The sequence below is a fragment of the Cyprinus carpio genome, chromosome A5, assembly GCF_018340385.1.
Source record: "Cyprinus carpio isolate SPL01 chromosome A5, ASM1834038v1, whole genome shotgun sequence".
NCBI lineage: Eukaryota > Metazoa > Chordata > Actinopteri > Cypriniformes > Cyprinidae > Cyprinus > Cyprinus carpio.
Genome location: NC_056576.1, coordinates 3,648,047 through 3,669,835, shown reverse-complemented (window position 1 = coordinate 3,669,835; position 21,789 = coordinate 3,648,047). Strand labels below are relative to the sequence as shown.

At 30.9% G+C, this 21,789-nt stretch overlaps 2 protein-coding genes and 1 long non-coding RNA gene across 3 annotated transcripts in view; 2 read left to right on the top strand and 1 right to left on the bottom strand.

Annotated features, from left to right (window-relative positions):
• Positions 1-6,969: 6,969 nt before the first annotated feature.
• LOC109090070 (homeobox protein cut-like 2) lies at positions 6,970-15,531 on the top strand. Its single transcript, XM_042751804.1, has 9 exons — positions 6,970-7,167; positions 7,246-7,304; positions 7,381-7,420; positions 7,592-7,622; positions 8,740-9,162; positions 11,169-11,615; positions 12,769-12,957; positions 13,737-13,995; positions 15,105-15,531. Exons 1-9 carry the CDS (start codon positions 6,970-6,972, stop codon positions 15,283-15,285), a joined length of 1,827 nt encoding a protein of 608 aa, XP_042607738.1. The 3' UTR covers positions 15,286-15,531.
• An 876-nt stretch (positions 15,532-16,407) lies between these two features.
• LOC122141855 lies at positions 16,408-18,297 on the top strand. Its single transcript, XR_006158141.1, has 3 exons — positions 16,408-16,544; positions 17,612-17,671; positions 18,153-18,297. It is a non-coding gene; the product is annotated as an uncharacterized LOC122141855 (long non-coding RNA).
• Positions 18,298-21,578: 3,281 nt separating this feature from the next.
• cita (citron rho-interacting serine/threonine kinase a) overlaps positions 21,579-21,789 on the bottom strand; it is an 84,080-nt gene continuing 83,869 nt past the window's right edge. The window contains 1 exon segment of the mRNA XM_042757236.1: positions 21,579-21,637. Coding sequence (XP_042613170.1) covers positions 21,579-21,637 — 59 coding nt within the window.

Here is a 21,789-nt window from a genome sequence, read left to right as displayed (position 1 = left end):
TTTTCACAAAGTGTACACTCCAGTCATGAATTACTCACCCTCATGTCGTTCCAAACCTGTAGGACCTTCGTTCATCTTTGGAACACAATTTCGGATATTTTTTATGAAATCTGGGAGCCTATTGTGCTTCATTGTTTTTTTATTGTTGAAGAGTCTTCTCCTGTGTTCTACTGTACAGACGAGAATTTACTTTTCCTTCAGCCTGAGGTTTATTCATCACACTTCTTGGTGTGAAAGGGCTTTTACATTTGCTATAAATAGAACTTCTTATATTAAAAACAATCAAGCCCTGCTCATATTTAAAAAGTAACGTGAAAGTAATGCAAAAGTAATGTAACGCATTACTTTCCATAAAAAGTAACGAAGTAACATAATTAGTTACTTTTTTAGGAAGTAACGCAATATTGTAACTCATTAAATTAAAAAAAAACAAACCAAAGCACTAGTTATCCCTTATTATAATCAATTGAGACAGCAACATGTCGACAAGTCCCTCTTTGCCATGAAAATGAACTTAATGCCCCCCAAAAAAGTATTTCCACTGCATTTCAGCCCTGCCACAAAAGGACCAGCTGACATCATGTCAGTGATTCTCTCGTTGACACAGGTGAGAGTTTTGATGAGGACGAGGCATCATTCAGGCATCATTGTTTTGCACAAAAGGGATTCACAGGCAAGGATAATGCTGCTGGTAAGATTGCACCATCAGTCCTGCGTCATGCCACCAGTAAAGCACCCTGAGACCATTCATGTGCGGGGTTGCTTCTCAGCCAAGGGAGTGGGCTCACTCACAAATTTGCCTAAGAACACAGCCATGAATAAAGAATGGTACAGAAACATCCTCCGAGAGCAACTTCTCCCAACCATCCAAGAATTGTCTGGTGACGAAGGATGCCTTTTCCAGCATGACGGAGCATCTTGCCCTAAGACAAGTCGAGTCAAGTCACCTTTATTTATAGAGTGCTTTATACAATGTTGATTGTATCGAAGCAGCTTTACAGTGTCAACAGAAAAATAGTTTCGATAATGCAAGAGGACAATAACAGTAATTTTTCCAGATGATTCAGTGATGACATCATCCAGTTCAGCTCTCTTCCAAAAGTGTCTGTGCAATCAGTCAAGTGTCCCCAACGAAGAAAGCCAAAGGCGACAGCGGCAAGGAACCAAAACTCCATCGGTGACAGAAATGGAGACAAAACCATGGCTTGGTTTAATTCCAGGCTGCAACACAGGTCAGATTGTGCAGAGGACTCGTCTGATTCCAGTGGTTGTATATAATAAAATATTGTGTATTTGTTTTTATTTTTTTTTTAAATAGGGCTTTTTTTTAAATCAGATGACTCAAATTAATGAGATTTATTTATTAACATGCACATTATGTGCCGATTAATTAAAGATAACGTTATTAAAGACAATTTAAAGTTATCATTGTGTTAATTTAGAAATGAACTGAACTGAATAGCCATTACAAAAAAGTAGCTTTAGAAAGAAATTTGTATACAAAAATACAAATAAATAGCCTACCTACTGAAATATGAAATTATTTTTAAAAAGAAACAATACTCTAAATATAAAACTAAAAGTCAATAGGTGGAGGCAAATCTCCTAATCAGTTTTAATAAGTAAGTCATTCATTCAATCGATTCGTTCAAACGGCTGATTCATTCAGAAACGAAGCAAGTGGCTGCCTTTATGAATGGCTCACTGAATCATTGACTCACTCGATTCGTTTAAAAACATGGATTCGTTAATGAAACACTGCTGTGTGTTGATCAGAGACCAAACAGTTCTCAGGGTTTTATTTTTGTTGGCAAAATTACTGACAGTGCATCTAAAATGTAATTATTCGCACCTTTACATTAACTTCATTTTTAAGTAAAACCCTCATTTTTTTCTTTCCACCAGCCAATGATGATTCTGAAAGAAAACACGCAGTGTTTGTTATAGTAATACATTTACACTTGACTGAACATTGATCTGTGCTTCTCTGTAGCGCAGCTTCATCACTCCGATTTAAATCCATACAGCTAAATAAAACAGGCTGGGTGCAGATTAATATTTCTGAAATAAATATTTCTGTAAAACGCCGTTAGGTTGCACAGAAGAAAGCCCAATCTAGAGGACTATTATTTTGTTGGAAAAAAAAAAAAAAAAAAAAAAAACTAATTTTACTAATTTTTTAAATAGAATAGGTCACTACCTGTTTATATTTTAAAAAATAAAATAAAATAAAAAAAGGAAATAACAAAGCGACAAAAAAACTGTAAATTATTTTAAAGCCTTAAATCTATTGTTTGAATAATTTGTAACTATTTGTCCTTGTTACAGACGTGGTTTTCTTATTGCTTTTTCTATTTTCTTTTTTTTTTTTTTAATTGTGCTTGTTTATTATTATATTTATTTTGATGCAATTTCTGTTTTTTCCCCCTTATATCATCATTCTAAATAATACAACAAAAAAAAAACACTATATATTATTTTAAGTGTTTTATTTTTTTTATTGATGATTGGAACAACAAATACATAAAAAATGGCAAGGGTATACATAGAAAAATATTTATTTTTTTAAATATGAACTACACATGTATATATAAAACCACCAAATACATACAAATAAAATAAAAAAAGAAAGTGTGAAAAAAGAAAGTGAAAGTGAAGTGTGGCCAAGCATGGTGTCTCATACTCATCTATTATGCCCCGCGTTTAGGGAACGAAAGGGTTGGAAATTAAAATATGCACATATCTGCACATGCACATATTAAAGTGGCTGTAGCATTTTCATAATAATATATGCATAACTGAAACCAAAGCTTTTCACAGTTCATAGTTATATTTAATAAAACAGAGTTTTGTTTTTGTCTGTCAAACAGCCTCAGGGCAAGCATAAATCGATGAGTCTGAAAATCATTTTAGTTTTATTTTATTTCCCATGAATATAATTTTAAGATGTTGTGGTTTAGTTAAAGCTAAAATGTCATAAATGATCCGGTTTGCTTTCTGGGTCTTTCTTAATATTCCTCCGGCTGTGCTGAAAATCAATACTGTGTCCTGTGAGCTTCAAATCAATCATCAGGATCAATAAAACCGATAGCGACAATCAATATGTCATCTGTGCCCCTCCTCATCCTCATTAAAACAATCCATATCAGCTGTGGTTCAGATTTCCTCTGCATCTGAATCTTGCATGGGAGCATAAACTGATGCAACATATTGGATATGAAAAATGAAAAATAAAATATGAGATATGTTTGAAATGGAATACTGAATACTACACACTACTCGATAATACTAAAAGTGACACAGTATTCTACAACAAACATCAGCAATAAACAGTAGAATGTATCAGTCTGATTTTTGTTAATGTTTGTTGTTGCATACCGTTTAATTTTTAATTTATTTTTATCATCATCATCATCACATGATCTCAGTGCATACTATACAGACTACAGAGCATGAATATTAATAAAATATAAAAAATAATCTATTATGCTGTAACAATAAACAATTTTATTAACATATTACATAGAATGAAATCTATGATCTAACACCATTTAAAACAATACTTTGCTAAAATTTGTAGACATAATAATTGTAGCTACATGCAGTTTTATAAACATATGCAATTATTTTAGTATTATTGACACACACACACACACACACACATACGTTCTACTATAGATATAGTAGTTCATTAATAGTTAATATTTTAAATCAGTTTTTATTTTTATATTTTAAATTTTTGTCATTTTGTTTTGTGGTTTTTAGTTTTTTAAATATCTATATAGTTTTACATCATTATTAATTATATAACAACAACAAAAAAAAAAAAAAAAAAACCCTCACCACAACAACTAGCTGAAATATTTTTTATTATTATACTTTTTTTTCTTTCTTTCAAGTAATTAATTTTTTTTTTATGGTTTTAGTTCTATAACAACACCGGCAGTGAAATTATGGAATAATTGTGCTTCGATAAATGAATTTGTCACACAAATCTCTAAAAGGTCATTCAGAGGTGAAAACTGAAACGATGACCTACAATAAGCACGTTTGCACACGCATGCAGCTGAATGCATGTCGCCTCTAGACTGACGGATTGATGGATTGATGGATCGATCGATTGATTGATTGATTGATCTTGTCTCCTCCCCCGTCAGCTGCTGCCTACAGATCTGTTGATGGATTGATGGAGCTCTTTGTTTGCAGGTATTGATTGTCTGGATGAAAGCAGGTATTGATTGGCTGTGTTTGACCCTCCCCTCTTCTCATCTCTTCTCTTCTTTTCGTCTCGTCTCGTCTCTGGTCTGATGTTAGTTTGCTGAAGCTCAGCGCCAGGAGCGTCTCTGCATGGAAACACATTAAGATCAAGAGCACATCCACAAACTCATGGTAAGTGCTGCTTCAGTTTCACTCACACGGTTTATGTCTGTCTCTGGGATTATAGAGGCACTATACGGGTATGTGATGAATAACATGTACAGTATTTGTATTGGGAAATGTGTCTTTTAGATGCTGGGCACAGCTTTTACTTTGTAGTTTCTGTGACACATTGTAAAGTACAAATATTCTCAGTATCTGCTTTGTTTGTAGTGACACGATCAAAACCCGATGATCATGTTCTCCGGCATGATTTGAGAAGTTGACACTCATTTACTTACATTTGATTAGATTTCTCAAAATGCTTAAAACGGCTTTTAGACCCCACTGGACGTAATAAAATAAGTATATATTAATTAAACCCCTTGTCCTAGGAGTCATTTTGTGGTGTAATTTGTATAAATATTTATTTATTGGTTTGTTTATAATTATTAATTTTTTAAAAACATTTCTATGCAAGCCAAAGGTCAGTTCAATTGAGTCTGATTGCACTGACCTAGATAGATTTTTTTCTTTGCATCTTTTTAATAACCACGTTGGATATTTGATTGAAATCACAGACATAAACGTGTGGAAAAGAGACGATACAAACTATTTTAGTTTCTGTTTCCCAGCGACTGCCTGAAGTACAGTAATGTCTCATATTTCCATACTGTAAACCAGGGTTTGTTTGCTTGTCTAGTGAATGTTTATTAGTTTTGAGCTCATCTTTTTACATCATCTGTCTTCATCTTCACACAACATCACCATCTTAACACCATCATCACCATCAAAAAACATTCATACATACACAAACAAGAACAATATAAAAATAAATAAGCAATATAATATATTAAATAAATTACTACATATAAATGTAAACATACTAACTATAAACGTTAATAAATTTAAATGTAAATATACGACTAAATATGAATGTAAATGCACTAAATACTATGCACATTACTAAATATTAATGTGCTAAATATACTTAAATGTAAATAAATACTAATGTATATAAATTAAATGATTTGCAAAATATAAGATGTACAAAATATACTACTAAATGTAAATAAATTAAATGTATTGCTAAATATAAAATTTACTAATTATAAATGTAAATAAATATAAAATGTAGACACATTTTGTAAAATGTACTAAATATACTATTACATGTAAATAAATAGAAATTTACAAAATGTACAACTGAATATAAATTAAATACATTTAAATGTAAATATACTAAATATATTACTATATATAAATATACTATGCGTATTACTAAATAGAACTATAAATGTGCTAAATATACATAAATGTAAATAAGTATGAATGCAAATAAACAAAATCATTTGCAAAATATAAGATGTACAAAATATACTACTAAATATAAATGTAAATCAATTTAAATGTAAATATACTAAATATTTTACTAAATATGAATGTAAACGTACTAAATATATTACTACATATAAATATACTAAGCATATTACTAAAATAAATAAACATAAAATGTAAACTGAATATATTGATAAATATCAAATCTAAATATACTATTACATGAAAATAAATATAAATGCAAAAGTATAAATACATAATATAAAATAAATACTAAATTAAATAAACAAAAAAATATACTACATATAAATATACAAATCACAAAACAAAAAATAGCTAAATTAAATATACATAAATGTAAATAAGTATGAATGTAAATAAACTAAATGATTTGCAAAATCACAAAATATACTACTAAATATAAATATAGTAAATATATTGCTAAATATCAAATGCACTAAATATACTTTTACATGTAAATAAATATAAATGTACAAAATATACTACAGAATATAAAATAAATAAAATGTAAATATACTAAATATATTACTGAATATAAATGTAAATGTACTAAATATATTACTACATATAAATATACTAAGTATGTTACTAAATTTGAATGTAAATGTGTAAAATATACATTAATGTAAATAAATATGAATGTAAATAAATTAAATGATTTGCAAAATATAAGATGTACAAAATATACTGCTAAGTGTAAATGTACTAAATATAACAAATATATTGCTAAATATAAAATTTAAAATATATGCTATTAAAAATAAATATAAAATGTAAACACTGAATATATTGCTAAATATTAAATGTACTAAATATACTATAACATGTAAATAAATATAAATGTAAAGTATACAACTGAATATAAATGATATTAATAAATATAAATGTAAATGTACTAAATATATTACTACATATAAATATACTAAGTATATTACTAAATATAAATGTGCTTAATATACATAAATGTAAATAAATATGAATGTAAATAAACTAAATCATTTGCAAAATATAAGATGTACAAAATATACTGCTAAATATAAATAAAGTAAATGTATTGCTAAATATACTATTAAATATAAATATAAAATGTAAACACTAAATATGCTATAACATGTAAATAAATCTAAATGTAAAAGTATACTACTGAATATAAATGAAATAAATAAATATGAATGTAAATACACTACTAAATAAAAATGCCTCCATGATAAAAGTTTGTCTGAAGATTTAAAGGGTTTTTTTTGTGAACTGAAGATGGTAATGAAGCTCTTCTGGATGATTTGTAGCTCTGCTGATGTGGAGACGATGGTTGTGATGACACATCGTGACGTTCAGCGTCTGGAACAGGAAGTGCGACGACTTCAGCGTCTGCTGCAGGAAGTCCAGGAGCGAGCGGCCAATCACGTCGCTCTGCTGCAACAGCAACTGGCCAGTAAAGCACAGCATATAGAGGTAGAAACATACAGAGGTGGTGATTATTAAAGGAACGGGTGACTCGTTTACTCACACTAACATCCGTCTGTTTCTTAGAGACTCCAGACCAAGTTACAATCCCAGCAGGACTACGAGAAGATCAAAACTGAGCTCAGGTATTACATAAATATACTCTCTCCTCATATAATATCATTACATATGATCAAAACGTCTCTTTATTGTGACTTTCAGGACTCTTCGAGCGCTGATGCAAACTACAGATGTTGTGTCGGTAAGAGAAACAAGCACTTTTTTTTCTCATATACTGTATTTATATGGCAGAAATATTAATAGTATGCAAGCATGCCATTCTGATTCAGTCAACTGAACTGAGGGGTTTGCGGACAGCGCCACCTTCTGATGAAAAATGATTGTCATGATCTGGTGTGTGATTCTCTCTCAGGTGTCTCTCAGGAGCGTCTCTGCTGAGAACGGTGAGTGTTTCTTTCAAATAATACATTATTTATTCTAATTTTACGCTTTCAATTATTTTTTTTTTTTTTGTCAGATTTAGTTTTTATTTGTAAATTATTCATTCTAAATTATTCCGTTTATTTTTAGTAAATATTATTTTTATTTGATTTATTTTAAAATGTATTCCAATTTTAATTTTCAAATAAAATATCAGATTTTAGTATGTTTTTTCTTTTGTAGTTTTACTTTTTTATTATTCTAATTTTAATTTATTTCAAATAAAATAATTCAGCTTTTTTGTGTTTATATTTAAATAATCTATTCTAATCCAATTAAATGTTGTCGTTTTCTTTTGATTTGTTTTTAAATTAAAATTCTTTCTTCTAATTTATTCAAAATACAGTTCTTTTCTGCTAGGTGTTTTGTTTTGATTTGTTTTTATTTTAAAATGTATACAAATTTTCTAACATATTTTAGCGTTTTTAGTAAGTGTTTTATTTTTTATTTGCTTTTGAATGATTTATTCTAATTCCAATTTATTTTTAGTAAGAAGTTATTTTTTATGTTTAATAAAACATTTCACCATTTTACTAAGCATATTATTTTAATTTGTTTTTATTTTAAAATGTATTTTAGTTTTAAATGTCGGAAGAAAAAAATCAGCTTTTTAGTAAGTTTTATTTTTTAGTAGTTTTTATTTTTAAACGAGTTATTCCAATTTATTTCAAATTATTTATTCTAGTCTATTTAAAATAAAACAGTTTATCTTTATTATTTATTTTTAAATTTATACTAATTTTAATTTATAAAAAAAAATCTGATTTTACAGTATGTTTATTTTTTTACTTAATTTATTTAAAAATTATGTACTTATTTATTTACTTAAATGTTTATTTTCATGAACTCACAAACCCCAGTTTGGGAAATCCTGGAGTAATGTGACCGAACATACAATCTAATCCAGCCTAAAAACACATAACATCCACATAATACAGTCTAATTCACACAGAAATAGAAAACAGAATGAAAATATCTTCCTTTGCTTTACAAAAACACACTAAATGATGATGAGTCAGCAATGCTGTTCTGTTCTGTGGCTGAATGTCTGATCTGTTTATACCTTTGCTCACTGATCAGATCTTGTGATCCAGACGGAAACGCCAGAGTTTCATCCCTTCATTGGGAAAGAGGAAGCACTGGATGGATCGTCCTCTTCTTCATCACCTTCATCTCCAAGCCTCCAGAGCTTCATCAAAGAAGAGACGGACTCCTGTGGAGGTGTGGGCTGTGATGTGGAGTCTGAGGATGGAGATGAGTTCAGCACGGCTCGATTGGCTCAGCAGGTCAAAGAGGCTCTTCAGCGGCTGAACATCGGCCAGCGGGTGTTCGGTCACTACGTGCTCGGTCTCTCTCAGGGAACCGTCAGCGACATACTGGCCCGACCCAAGCCCTGGAGCAAACTGACCAGCAGAGGAAGAGAACCCTTCCTGAGAATGAAGCACTTCCTGTCTGACGAGCACAGCATCCGAACACTCAGCGACATACAGGAGAGACTGAGAGGTGACAGGATGCATGGATGGATGGATGTATGGATGGATGGATGAACGGAAGGAAGGATGGATGAATGGATGGAAAGATGGAAGGATGAATGGAAGGAAGGATGGATGGATGAATGGATGGGTGGATGGATGGAAGGATGAAAGGAAGGAAAGAAGAACGAAGGAAGGAAGGAAGGTGGGATGGATGGGTGGATAGATGGATGGAAGGATGGAAAGATAAATGGAAGGATGGATGAATGGAAGGATGAAAGAAGGGAAGGAAGGAAGGATGGATGGATGGGTGATAGATGGAAGGAAGGATGGAAAGATATATGGAAGGATGGATGAACGGAAGGATGAAAGGAAGGAAGGAAGGAAGGAAGGACGGGAGGAAGGAAGGAAGGAAGGAAGGAAGGATGGATGGATGGAAAGATAAACGGAAGGATGGATGGATGGAAGGATGGAAGGAAGGAAGGATGGATGGATGGATGAATGGGTGGATGGGTGGATAGATGGATGGAAGGATGGATGAACGGAAGGATGAAAGAAGGGAAGGAAGGATGGACGGGAGGAAGGAAGGAAGGAAGGAAGGAAGGATGGATGAATGGATGGGTGGATAGATGGATGGATGGATGAAAGGAAGGATGAATGGAAGGATGGATGGATGCATCCATGAATGGAATTTTGATGCAATATTGATATTCATTGACAGAACTTTTTTTTTAGAAAGTAAAAAAAATAGGGCAAACAAAATAAATTATTTTCTTGTTTTAAACAGTTAATTTTGTCAGTTTCTTTGAAAACAAATAATATCTTAGACTCAGTATCTTATGCAGTTATATTTCTTATTTTCAAGATAGTTTTTTTTTTGGAAAATAGGTTTTCTTTCTTGCTTGCTTTCTTGTACCAAAATAGTTTGTTGTATTAAAGTAATGAAATTTTTCTAAAATAGAAATGTTGTCTTGTCAGCTAGTTTGTTGTTGTTTGTGAAGGCGTCTGAAAAGAGTCAGTGCTGTCTCACATCTCACTTTCACAACATTTCAAGACTGTTGAGTATTCTTTCTAAATAATTCATAGAGAGTTAACACATCAACTTTTGAGATTTCAATATGTTTAATGCATTTATGTATTTAATTTAAAAAATATGTTTTAATGCATGAAGGAATATTATAAGCTCCATTTTCTTTAGACCTCTTAAATAGTAATGGAAATGATTAATGTTGCCTTGGCAACTATCTGAAAAAATATGTTTAAATTTTATATTTAATTTTATTTGTGTTAACATTTATTTTAAGTAATTTATTTTGCTTTAATTAACTAAAATAACACTGATTATTTTTTTCTTCATGTGAATCACTAAAATAACAAACTAAAATAGCAATAAAAATAAATTGTATGTAGAAATATAAAAAAATTAAAATAAACATTAACTGAAATAAAATATATTTAAAAAAAATATTTCAGCAAGTTTTTTTCAGGAAATGAAAAAAAAAAAACAAATAAATAAAAAAAATAAATTAGATTATATTTCATTTAACATAAAATTTATTTCAATTAAATAAATTATACTTATAAAATTAAAAATATAAAACAAAGCAAACTTCTAATGAAATAAGTTAAAGTAGAATTACTAAAACTTCTTGAAATTTAAAAGGGAATAAAAATTAAATAAACAGTAGCTGAAATAAAATTAAATATATAAAACAAAGCATACTTGTTTTATTTCAGCTAATTGCCAAGGCATCATTTCCATTCAAATTTCTATAATTTCTAAAAAAATTTACTTAAAATTTCCATCAATTATTACTATTTTTAATTTATTTTTTAGTTAACTATAATAACCCTAATGAAAAATTTTGCTGAGATTAGTTAAAATTTAAGTACTAAAATTACTTAAACTAAAAATGAATTAAAAAGTCATTTAAAACTATGCAGAAGCATAAAAAGATATTGAGCAAAATCAGTGGATATAATCTTTCATGGCATGTGTTTGTAGGGATTCTCACAGCTTGAGTGTCTTTGTTTCAGTGCTGGATGATGATGATGATGATGATGAAGGCAGCAGATCTCAGGCATCTGACGACGTCATCAGAAACATCCTGCAGCAGGCCAAACACGAGATGCAGACGACGAACGACACGCTCCAGGAAGAAGAGGAGGATGATGGGACACTGGAGCCCGGCGTTCAGTCCCCGGCTGATTTTGTCCATAGCATCATCCAGAAGGTCAAATGTGAACTGGATGAAGATCCTGACCCCTCAGTTTCTCCGTCCTCCGTGAGCCGCTCGTTCCAGACGCTCCCTGAGGATCCGGATCAGAGAGCGCAGGTCTTTAACGGGTCTGAGGAGCAGACGGAGACGCGTCAGAGACCTCGCTCCTGTCCCATCAGCAGCAGCTGTGAGCTTCAGTCTCTGGATCTGGACACCTTCAGCATCACGCAGAGGGTCAAAGAAACTCTCACAGTCAACAACATAGGTTTGTGTTCAGCGCATATAAAGCAAACGATGACCTGAGCTTCAGACATCAGTGATTCCTCACATCATAACTGATCTAATGCATCATCTTCATCTGCTGGAGCAGAAAACAAGAGAAAAAAATCCCACAGTTGAAGAGGAACCTGAACCATATCTAGAGACCAGAAGCAGTGTTGTTATCGTTAACTAAAATTACTATTATTAAAAAACATTTTCAGTCATTTAAATAAACCTCAAATCAAATATAAATATTAGGTGAAAAACAAACTTTAGTATGATTTAGATGCTAGTTTAGTTTTTTTTTCCCAGTTTGATTTTCATTCTAATTTTCTATTAATTTTACCGTTTTTTGAATGTCTATATATTTTATTCTTTTATTTCAGTTTTAATTTTAGTTAAACTAAATGGCAATGAGAAATGTTACCAGGCAACTTTTTTATATTTTATATTATTTCAGCTTATTTTATTTCAAGTAATGATTTATTCATTTATTTGTGGCAACTAACTGAAATAAATGTGTTTAAGTTGAAGTACTAAATTACTTAAAATTAAAATAGAAATAAAAATAAATTAGAGCTAAATAGATATAAAGCTTATAAATTAAAGCTAAATAAATATTAAAATATATATTTTTAAATAAAATAAAACAAAATTACTTAAATTAAAATGTAAATCTAAAAATAAATGCTAATTTAAAATATTAAAATGCTTAAACAGTCAGAAAAAATATAATTATCTTCAATAAACCAAATATTGTACATTTACATTTGATTTAAAATTTCCTTTTTTTGTTGTTAATTTAATGTTAAAAAAATAATAATTTTAAAATTTAATTAAAACAAATTAAATAAGTTCACACATTCAGTTATGTTTGGAGACTAAATTATAAATCATTAGTTGTAAACTTGTTTTATAGCTACTTATGTAAGTTCACACATTCAGTTATGTTTGGAGACTAAATGGTAAACAATGAGATGAAAGTTTCCTAATAAACATTTTTATATTTTGTCTATATATTATATTTCTGCAGAACATTGTTTGAAAAAATATAATCCTCATCAATGGGCATGAAATGTACCATTTGACGTATAATCTGAAAGTTTAAGTGTATTTCTGTTTAATAGTGCCGCTCTTGATTGTTGTTGTTCTGGCAGGTCAGCGCATGTTCGGCGAAGAGGTTTTGGGTTTAACACAAAGCTCTGTGTCTGAACTGCTGTCGCACCCCAAACCCTGGACTAAACTCAGTCTGAAGGGAAAGGAGAACTTCATTCGGATGCATCTGTGGCTCCAAGATCCCCAGAACATCCAGAAGCTCAACGCTATGAAGAAGATGGACCACAGAGGTCAGTGTGTGTTTGATTTACTCGTCCTCAGTTCATCCGAGATGTAGATGAGTTTGTTTCTTCGGATTTGTTTATTTGGATTTGGAGAAATGCAGCATTGCATCACTTGCTCAGCAATGGAAGTGAATGGGTGCCGTCAGAATGAGAGTCCAAACAGCTGATAAAAACATCACAATAATCCACAAGTAATCCACAGCACTCCAGTCCATCAGTTAACATCTGGAGAAGACAAAAGATGAATCACATCCAGCATTAAGATGTTTTTAACTAAAATACATAGAGTCTATAATCCATAATAAACACTTCCTCCAGTCCGTGAAAAAAGTGTTCTGGTGTGAATCAGGGCAGAGAAATCTGCACAGATCAAGCAGCGTTTAAAACAGATCTAAACAATATGTGTCTGGATTTTGATGTGAGAGACAACAGCAGATGCACTTTTTCACTGGAGGAAGTGGTTATTATGGATTATAGACTCTATGTATTTGAGTTTAAAAACATCTTAATGCTGGATGTGTTTCATCTTTTGTCTCTCCAGATGTTCACTGATGGACTGGAGTGCTGTGGATTACTTGTGGATTATTGTGATGTTTTTATCAGCTGTTTGGACTCTCATTCTGACGGCACCCATTCACTTCCATTGCTGAGACACTGATGCAATGCTACATTTCTACAAATCTGATGAAGAAACAAACTCATCCTGATCTCGGGTGACCCGAGGGTGAGGATATTTCCAGCACATTTTTGGTGCACTGTTCCTCACGTTGTCTGTTCTTTGGCAGCTCGTCTCAAGCGTGCTCTGATGGGATCAGACTGTGAATCACGCAGGACGTTAGATGCGAGAGGACGCTGGTTCTGTGATCGCTGGGGACGGTGTGAGGTGATGAAGAGGCCGCGTGTCATCTTCAGCGCTCAGGAGAGAGAAGCACTGATAGCGGTGTATCAGACAGAGCCGTATCCGTCTCCACACACCGTCGAGAGACTCGCAGCACAGCTAGGCCTGCACACGAGCACTGTGAGCAACTGGTTCTACAACTACAGGTTAGTACGGGCTCGTGATCATGGATGAATCGTCAGATGATGAAAAGCTAATAATTAAATCCAATGTGAAGTTAAAAAAATAAATGTGAAATAAAACTGAATTTAAAGTGCATTTTGGGATGCAACGTGCACAATTTCCAACATTTCTGTGGATGGATGTTTACAGTATTTCACCAGCATACAAAGATATAATAAAAGCTTGAAAATTTATACCACAAATATAAATGTTATTGTAACATGCAGTGCAGATAAAATAATAATTAGACTTAAAACTATCAAATATTCCTTTTTTACATTGACAGTCGTAATTTACAACAGTAATATATTAATTTCATAATTTTTTTATAATTAGTTAAAACAATAATATACTAATATTTAAAAATAATAATTATTTTTTAAATAATTTATATTTTTATTGCATATATAATCTATAATTTTATATATATATACAGTATATATATATATATAATAAAATATAAAACATTAATATAAACAAGTAATGAAAATATTATGTAATATATATATATATTAAAGTTGCATATCATACAGCATATTATTTAAAATTGTATATTTACTGTATAAATATTTTACATTTGATCATTTAGCAACACAAACACTTTTATTAAAATATTTATTATATTTTATCAAAGTGACGTACAAATGAACACACACACACACACACACACCATATATATAAAATATTGAAAACAAAAATAAATATAGAAAAATATAAAATTAAATATATAAAAATAAAATAAAAAAATACATAAAAATAAAAAGAAATTAAACATAATACAAAATTGTTTTTAAAATAAACACAATCAATATAAAACACTAAAAATGACTGTTAAACAAAATCTGTGAACCATGAACGTGAAAGTGACGTTAAATGATTGAAACACCTTCAAATCTCAGGTGTCTTCAATCAAGTATTCTACGTCTAAGGGTTTCGGCTGTTTTTGGTGCAAAAACACAATGAATGAAGTTCAAGGAAAATATTGTATATTGTATGAACTTGTGAGCAAGTAAATGTATGAAATGGATATTATATAAGCTCTTTAAACAGAATAAATGTGATTCACAATCCTTTTCTTTCTCTCTGTTAACAGGTCTAGAAGCAGACGAGATGGTTTTTCAGAACCAGTACAAACCAGAACATTTCAGAACCCGGCCTGTTCAAGTCCGGTTTCAGGCGGTTTAGTCCGGATCAAACGGGAGCCCAGTGACGGAGAGACGAAAGAGGAGCACAATCACGTCTTCACGAGTGTGAAGAGAGAGAGAGAGCGGTGAGATCAACACAGAAAGACCTCAGGAACAACGGCTTCATCTCTAAATCTGACCATTTCAGGCATTTTCAGCCTTTTTTTTATTTTTTTTAAGCAGATTTTTTGTTCATGATTCATTAAAAAATTTAATGAAAACGTAAACACTGATTGGCCAGATTGGTCTGTATTTTTTTAGTATGGTTGATGAATAATTGCTGGTTGTATATTTGTTTGATAACTGCTTATGTAAGCTCATTTATATTCAGTTTGGTTTGGAGACTAAATGGTTAACGATGAAAGTTTGCTAATAAAAAATCAGACTCTCTTTAATCCTAAACTGAAAAACATGTGTTGTTGGGTTTGTTCCAGTTATGATGCTGATGAAAGGCTTCTAAATTAGTAAATATAAATGTTTTAAATAATAAACAAAGGCATTTTATTAAAAGAATCTCCAGTGATTTAACTCAAGGCCAAAAACAAAACAAAACATTTACAGAAATTTACACTTAAGTGAATGGAAATCAGCACAATTATATATATATATATATATATATTTATATATATATATATATATATATATATATGTATATATATATATATAGATATATATATATATATATACATACGAGTCTTACAAAAAATGTTTATGAATTGAAAATCATGAGAGTTGCTTAAAAAACACTGCATCTAATTAATTTAAATGTATAAAAAATAACAAATACATATATATATTAATTGCTTATAATCACTATACTAATAATAATTCTTAATTTAAATATTTATAATTAATTTAAATTAACAATTATGTTTCTAACCAAACGTTATTATTAATCGTATTATTATTTATTAAATGAATCATTAATTTTTAATTTTTTTTTTTTATTAATACTCGAACAACAATTAGAAAACTAAAATTGCCAAGGGATTACAAACACATATATAAAATAATTACCAACTATAGATAAATTCTACATAATTAACACACACAATCCCTTAAAACAAATTGAGAACAGCTACGAATAAACACCAACAAATATACAAACAAACAAACAAACAAACAAAGATCTCTATGCAAACTCCGCTGAAACCAAAACAACTCTCGAGCGTGCTTGCGTCATGACGTCGCGGCGTCACATGACGGCAGCAGCACAGCTGAGAGGGGAGCGTCAAGGCGGCGTAGAGCGGATTACTCTGTGTTTACATTCCGTTTACCGTCTCTTTTCTGCGTTTACTCCGATTTTACCACAACAGCGCGCATCTCCTGCATCTGACCGCCTGAAGCAGGTGAGTGTGCAGCGGCTTTATTAACGGGCTGATCCGCCCTCCACAACAACAAACAGAAACAACACCTAAAGACAGACATCTGATGAATCCCACGCGCTTTAATCAGTGCACTGCTGCTAAACCACATTCCTGCCTATCTAGTGCATCTATCTAGACTGCATACTTGTTTAATTCGCAGTGCATGTTAACAAGCACAATTTTTGATTTTAATAATGCATTAGTAAGTGTTTAAATCAACATTAGCTAAGATTAATAAATACTGTCGAAGTATTGTTCAGTCTTAGTTTACGTTAACTAAAGCAGTTAACTAATGAACCTTGGTGTAAACTTGAATTTAGGGAAGTTTCGTAACATTTTTGATCCATTTTTTTTTTTAAATTAAAAACTAAATCTGGATCATATTTAGTTAGATGATCAAACATTAGGCTGTTTTCATTTATATGCTGTTTATTTTTGATGATCGTGTTATTTTTTGTTTGTTTTGTTTTCTGATACAAATATCTAAACATCCTTAAATCAAGATGCATTTACCGGAGATGCAAGATTAACACGTGAAGTTGATTTTTCTGAGCCTTTCAGCAGATATGTTCTTTTTAATCGTAAACTCGCTTCATTTCATGTCAATTTGCTTCTCAAGTAAAAGTATCTTAATTTAAGAATATTTAGACATTTAAAAAGTCTTATTTACTTTCATAAAAAATGCCATAAACTTTTAAAAATCTGTTATATGTTATTCAGTATTATTAATAGTGTTTAATAGCAGTGGATGATGTTTCCTCTGTTGAAATCTGTCGAGGTCAGAGAGAGAAAAATATAAATAATATTAATATAAATATTTATATTACGATGCTACGAAAATTATATATTTAAATTGTTTGTTAAAATGTTTTAATTAATTTCTTTGTGCTGATTTAAATATAATTGTGTATTATTTTATTTTATTTTTAGTATCATTTAGATGCTATTATAGTTTAAATAATTAATATTTTGAGCTTTAATTATATTTGAGTTTATATTTATTATTTAGTGTTTAGTGTCTTCTCAGACACCACGCTTGTGTTTTGAAGGTTGAAGAGGAGCAGCAGAGTTCGGAGGCTCATGGGAGCCCCGCACTGGAGGACGAGCAGGTGTAATAGCTAATAATATAATATATATAATAATAATAATCTGACGTCACTGTGGCTTTCAGTTCTGAGAGCTGCATATGTTTTCATTGTTCATTAAGCTCTTCTTTAAGAGAGTTTTTATGTAATGTAGAGCGCTGTGAAATTAGAACAGAATCACGGGATTCAGTCATAAAAATATCATTTAACACAGGATAATAATGTATAGGAATACTTATAATATTAATAGTAATAATGCAGTTTATTAAAACTAATACTGATAAATCATAAAAAGAATAAAAAAAATTTTTTCATGTTATGTAGCACTTTTTATATTTAATTTTATTTGTGTTAACATTTATTTTAAGTAATTTATTTTGCTTTAACTAAAATAACACTGATTAATTTTTTTCATGTGAATCACTAAAATAACAATAAAAATAAATTAAAATAAAAATAATTGTGATTTTTTGTCTCTATTGTGACTTAATGTCTCACAATTCAGACTTTCTCACAATTCTGCTACACGAGAAAACTGGAGAAGACAAGTCCAAACCTCCCAGTTACAAGAAAAAGGTACGGTAAAAACAATTACTCGGAGGTGTCGAGTCAGCAGTGTTACGGTCACCTGCGGCCCTCCGCCGACCCCCAGCCGCAGAAACCCACCGACCCCAACCCCAAGAAACACAGACCCACCCCACCCAAAGCTGAAGACACCAGCGGTCAGCCATCGATCGCTGGCCCTGTGCAACACTGAGTCACAAACTCTCATCATCTTAAAATATATACGCCGTTCAAAAGTGCAATTCCTGAAAACTCTACTATTTTCTTAAGAACCGCATCTTTTTTTTTTTATCTTGAGAAGAAAATAAGCTTAATTTGTTGTTTTCAGATTGCGTGACCTTTCTTGCCAAAAACACCTCGCGCAACACTTTTCATTCGGATTCGGCCGGATTCACGAAAACATGCAGCTTCAGATGTTTACGAGCAATTCCAATAAGTTCGTAAGAGTCACAAAAACCTTCCTGAGATAGAAGTTAAAGATGAATTCACAGAAATCGGTAGCACTGTATTTTACAGTCCTGTTCCACGTGTACATACTGTGCTCTTAATAAACAATCCCATAATAACTGGGTACTAACCCTGAACCTAAACTAAACTGAGCTTACACACATTCAAGACATTTCTTGAGATCAATTTCAACAAGTTTCTAAGATTAATGAAAAGTTTTAGAAAACAGATTTTAAGATATTTCAACTCCAAGAATCTTGTGAGATTCACAATAATCATAAGTTATTTCATAAAAATGCAGTTTTCAAATATTTTAACATCTTTTTCTCGCTTAAAAAGAAAAAGACAGATGCAATGCCATTTGCAAGTGTTTATTGGATTGTATGGTGGTTCTTGCAAAAATCTTAAGTAAAGATATTTCTTAATATATTTCATAATATGTATTCCGGTACGTTTGCAAGATTCATGAAAATCTTCACGTTTCTTTAGATAAATGCATATGAATGTTAATGCATTTCTTTAATAAATTTAAAAGACGTTTTTTTTCTTTTATATATATATTTATAAATCATCTGTCTCAAGATATTGAATTCATCTTTATTGCTTTCTCATATGTGCTGATTGCTGCCAAAAATAATAAAAAAAATTACAATTTTATTCATTATAAAATTAAAAACGGGGTCCCCATTTGATTTGTTACCAAATTTCCTTTGGGTTTTTAAAACTAGTTTGAGGTTATTATTATTTTTTTTTAATTAAATAAATATGTGATTATTTTAAAACTTTAAAAGATTATGATGATTTTAAGATTTTAAGATTTTTGATTTTATTTTTTCCCCCCAGAAAGTCAAAATTCTTAAGAGAACACAGAAATATTTTTAGGAATACAATAAACTGAGGAGAAAATATTGGTTAATGATTGTATTCTTCTGAATATTTTGTGAATCCGGCCCTGAGCTTGTTGTGGTTATGATGATATGGTCATGCTTCAGCTTTAATGTAAATGTAAGTAAGAGTTAGACTGGACTCACCATGCTTCGGTTGCTCAGATGTTCTTCAGACGTGTTGAGGAACTTCCTGTAGGACACGGCTGATAATCACGTTCTCCGAATCGATCCGCTCTGAGGAGCGCACACTTGAATCTGTATATATTGAATCTGTTTGTATATTTTGTCACGTGTACAGCCAGTGTAATGAAATCTCCCACAGTACTCATTTCTCTCAACTAAAATAAAGAACAACACACTGCCAACGTTTGTGTGAAAGAAATTAAAGCACAACACACTGCCAACCTGATCCACGGCTGTCTGACTGTGTGTCACGATCATATTCGATCCATCCAGACTTCTACAGCTCATATAGTCTGATACAGTGAGAATGTGGAGGAAAAACAGACTCAAACTGAGCAAAAAAATGCAGTTTATATGATGATGTTCCGCTGCTTGTGATGCAAATCAGTGAGATCTTTATAACAGTTGAGCAGATACTGACATAAAATCATCTAAATATGAGTCTGTGTGCTCTATATCTCCAGTAATCTCAGTAAGATGAGATTTAAATAATTGAGAGATGAACAAATAAACATAAATCATTTTAAAAAGTTACTTGAAATAAATGTTAACTGAATATATATATATATATATATATATATATATATATATATATATATATATATATAGCTTTGGTAAAAAAAAAAATACTTTAAATAAATATTAACTGAATTAAAATATATATATAAAAATTGCTTTGGCCAAAAAAAAAAAAAAAAAAAAAACACTTTAAATAAAAATTAACTGAATTAAAAAATATATATAAAAATTGCTTTGGCAAAAAAAAAAAATACTTTAAATAAAGATTAACTGAATTAAAATATAAAAATTGCTTTGGCCAAAAAAAAAAAAAAAAAAAAAAAAAACTACTTACATAAATATTAACTGAATTAAAATATATACATATATAAAAATTGCTTTGGCCAAAAAAAAAAAAAAAAACTAGCCGCCAAAGCAACATTTCTCATTTTCATTTAGTTTTAACTTGAATAAAATCTAAATGAATAAAACCTATATTGACATTTAAAATTATAATAAAAATGGCAAAAAAGACGATTAGTAAAATATAAAAACGAATTTAAAACATTAGTAAAAACTATAATAGTATCTTAATGATTCTAAAATAACACTGAACCAACTCTAGGCCCTCGTGTAGAAATGAAAATCTCTAACTTCTCTTAACAGCGTGGACACTTATATTAGTGTCAGATCGGTCAGTGTGGGGCATTCCCTGTTAACTCAACCAGAGCTCCTCGGCTCAGATGATTTATTACTCTTATTTTGTTACCCAGCTACATCATGTTATTTCTACACAGAGACAGGTAGGTTTATTAATAAAATCAGATGGCTTTAATAATCTTTGTTGCAGTTCATGCCAATGGTGATCTTATTTTTGCACGTCTGTAACTCAAGAAGTATCAGAAATATCCCAATGCTCTTTTAGATAGAGGGTCTTAAAAAACTTTCCTCTTGGCATCTTCATTGTCAAGGCCCTTTGTGATTCCATTCCAGAGATATTGCAGTTTTAATACGACTCCAGGAGTTAACCCTTAGATCATAGACAGCTTCAGTGACCAAAACCCAAATGTGATGATGCTTTTCTTCTTTTAAAGAGGAATGTCTGGAGGATAAATAATGTTGAAGCTAGAAATGCATCTGGCTTCCTTCGAGTGCCGTAAATATTCTTTTTCCAAAATTTGCGTACCTGTAACTCAAGACATATTAAAGATGTCTCAAAACAATTTTAGATTCTAGTTCTTAATAAATTTTTCTTTTGGGATCTTGATTTTCAAAGCCCTATTTCATTCAGTCCCAGAGACGCGAGGATCTCAGTGCAGCTCCTGATTTAACCCACTTCACATTCATCCTCATCATCTTTCATCAGTGTGTAATAACTTCTCACCGAACATCAGTTTCATCTGATAAAGTTCTGAAAGTACAGAAAAACTCAACAAAGATGCAGAGGCTCAGATAAAGATAAACTTTAGTTTATTAGTGGCTATAGATAATGCTATCGGACCATGATCATAAAAAATGAGAAAACAAGAAAGGCTACATCTCTGGTTAACATCAGCGTGGGTT

Bases quoted from the DNA above. Each gene is read 5' to 3' on its own strand.
- LOC109090070 (XM_042751804.1), top strand. From the start codon at position 6,970: ATGGTAATGAAGCTCTTCTGGATGATTTGTAGCTCTGCTGATGTGGAG. The intron at 11,616-12,768 runs GTTTGTGTTCAG...TTGTTCTGGCAG, and splicing joins TCTCACAGTCAACAACATAG to GTCAGCGCATGTTCGGCGAA. The intron at 13,996-15,104 runs GTTAGTACGGGC...CTCTGTTAACAG, and splicing joins AACTGGTTCTACAACTACAG to GTCTAGAAGCAGACGAGATG.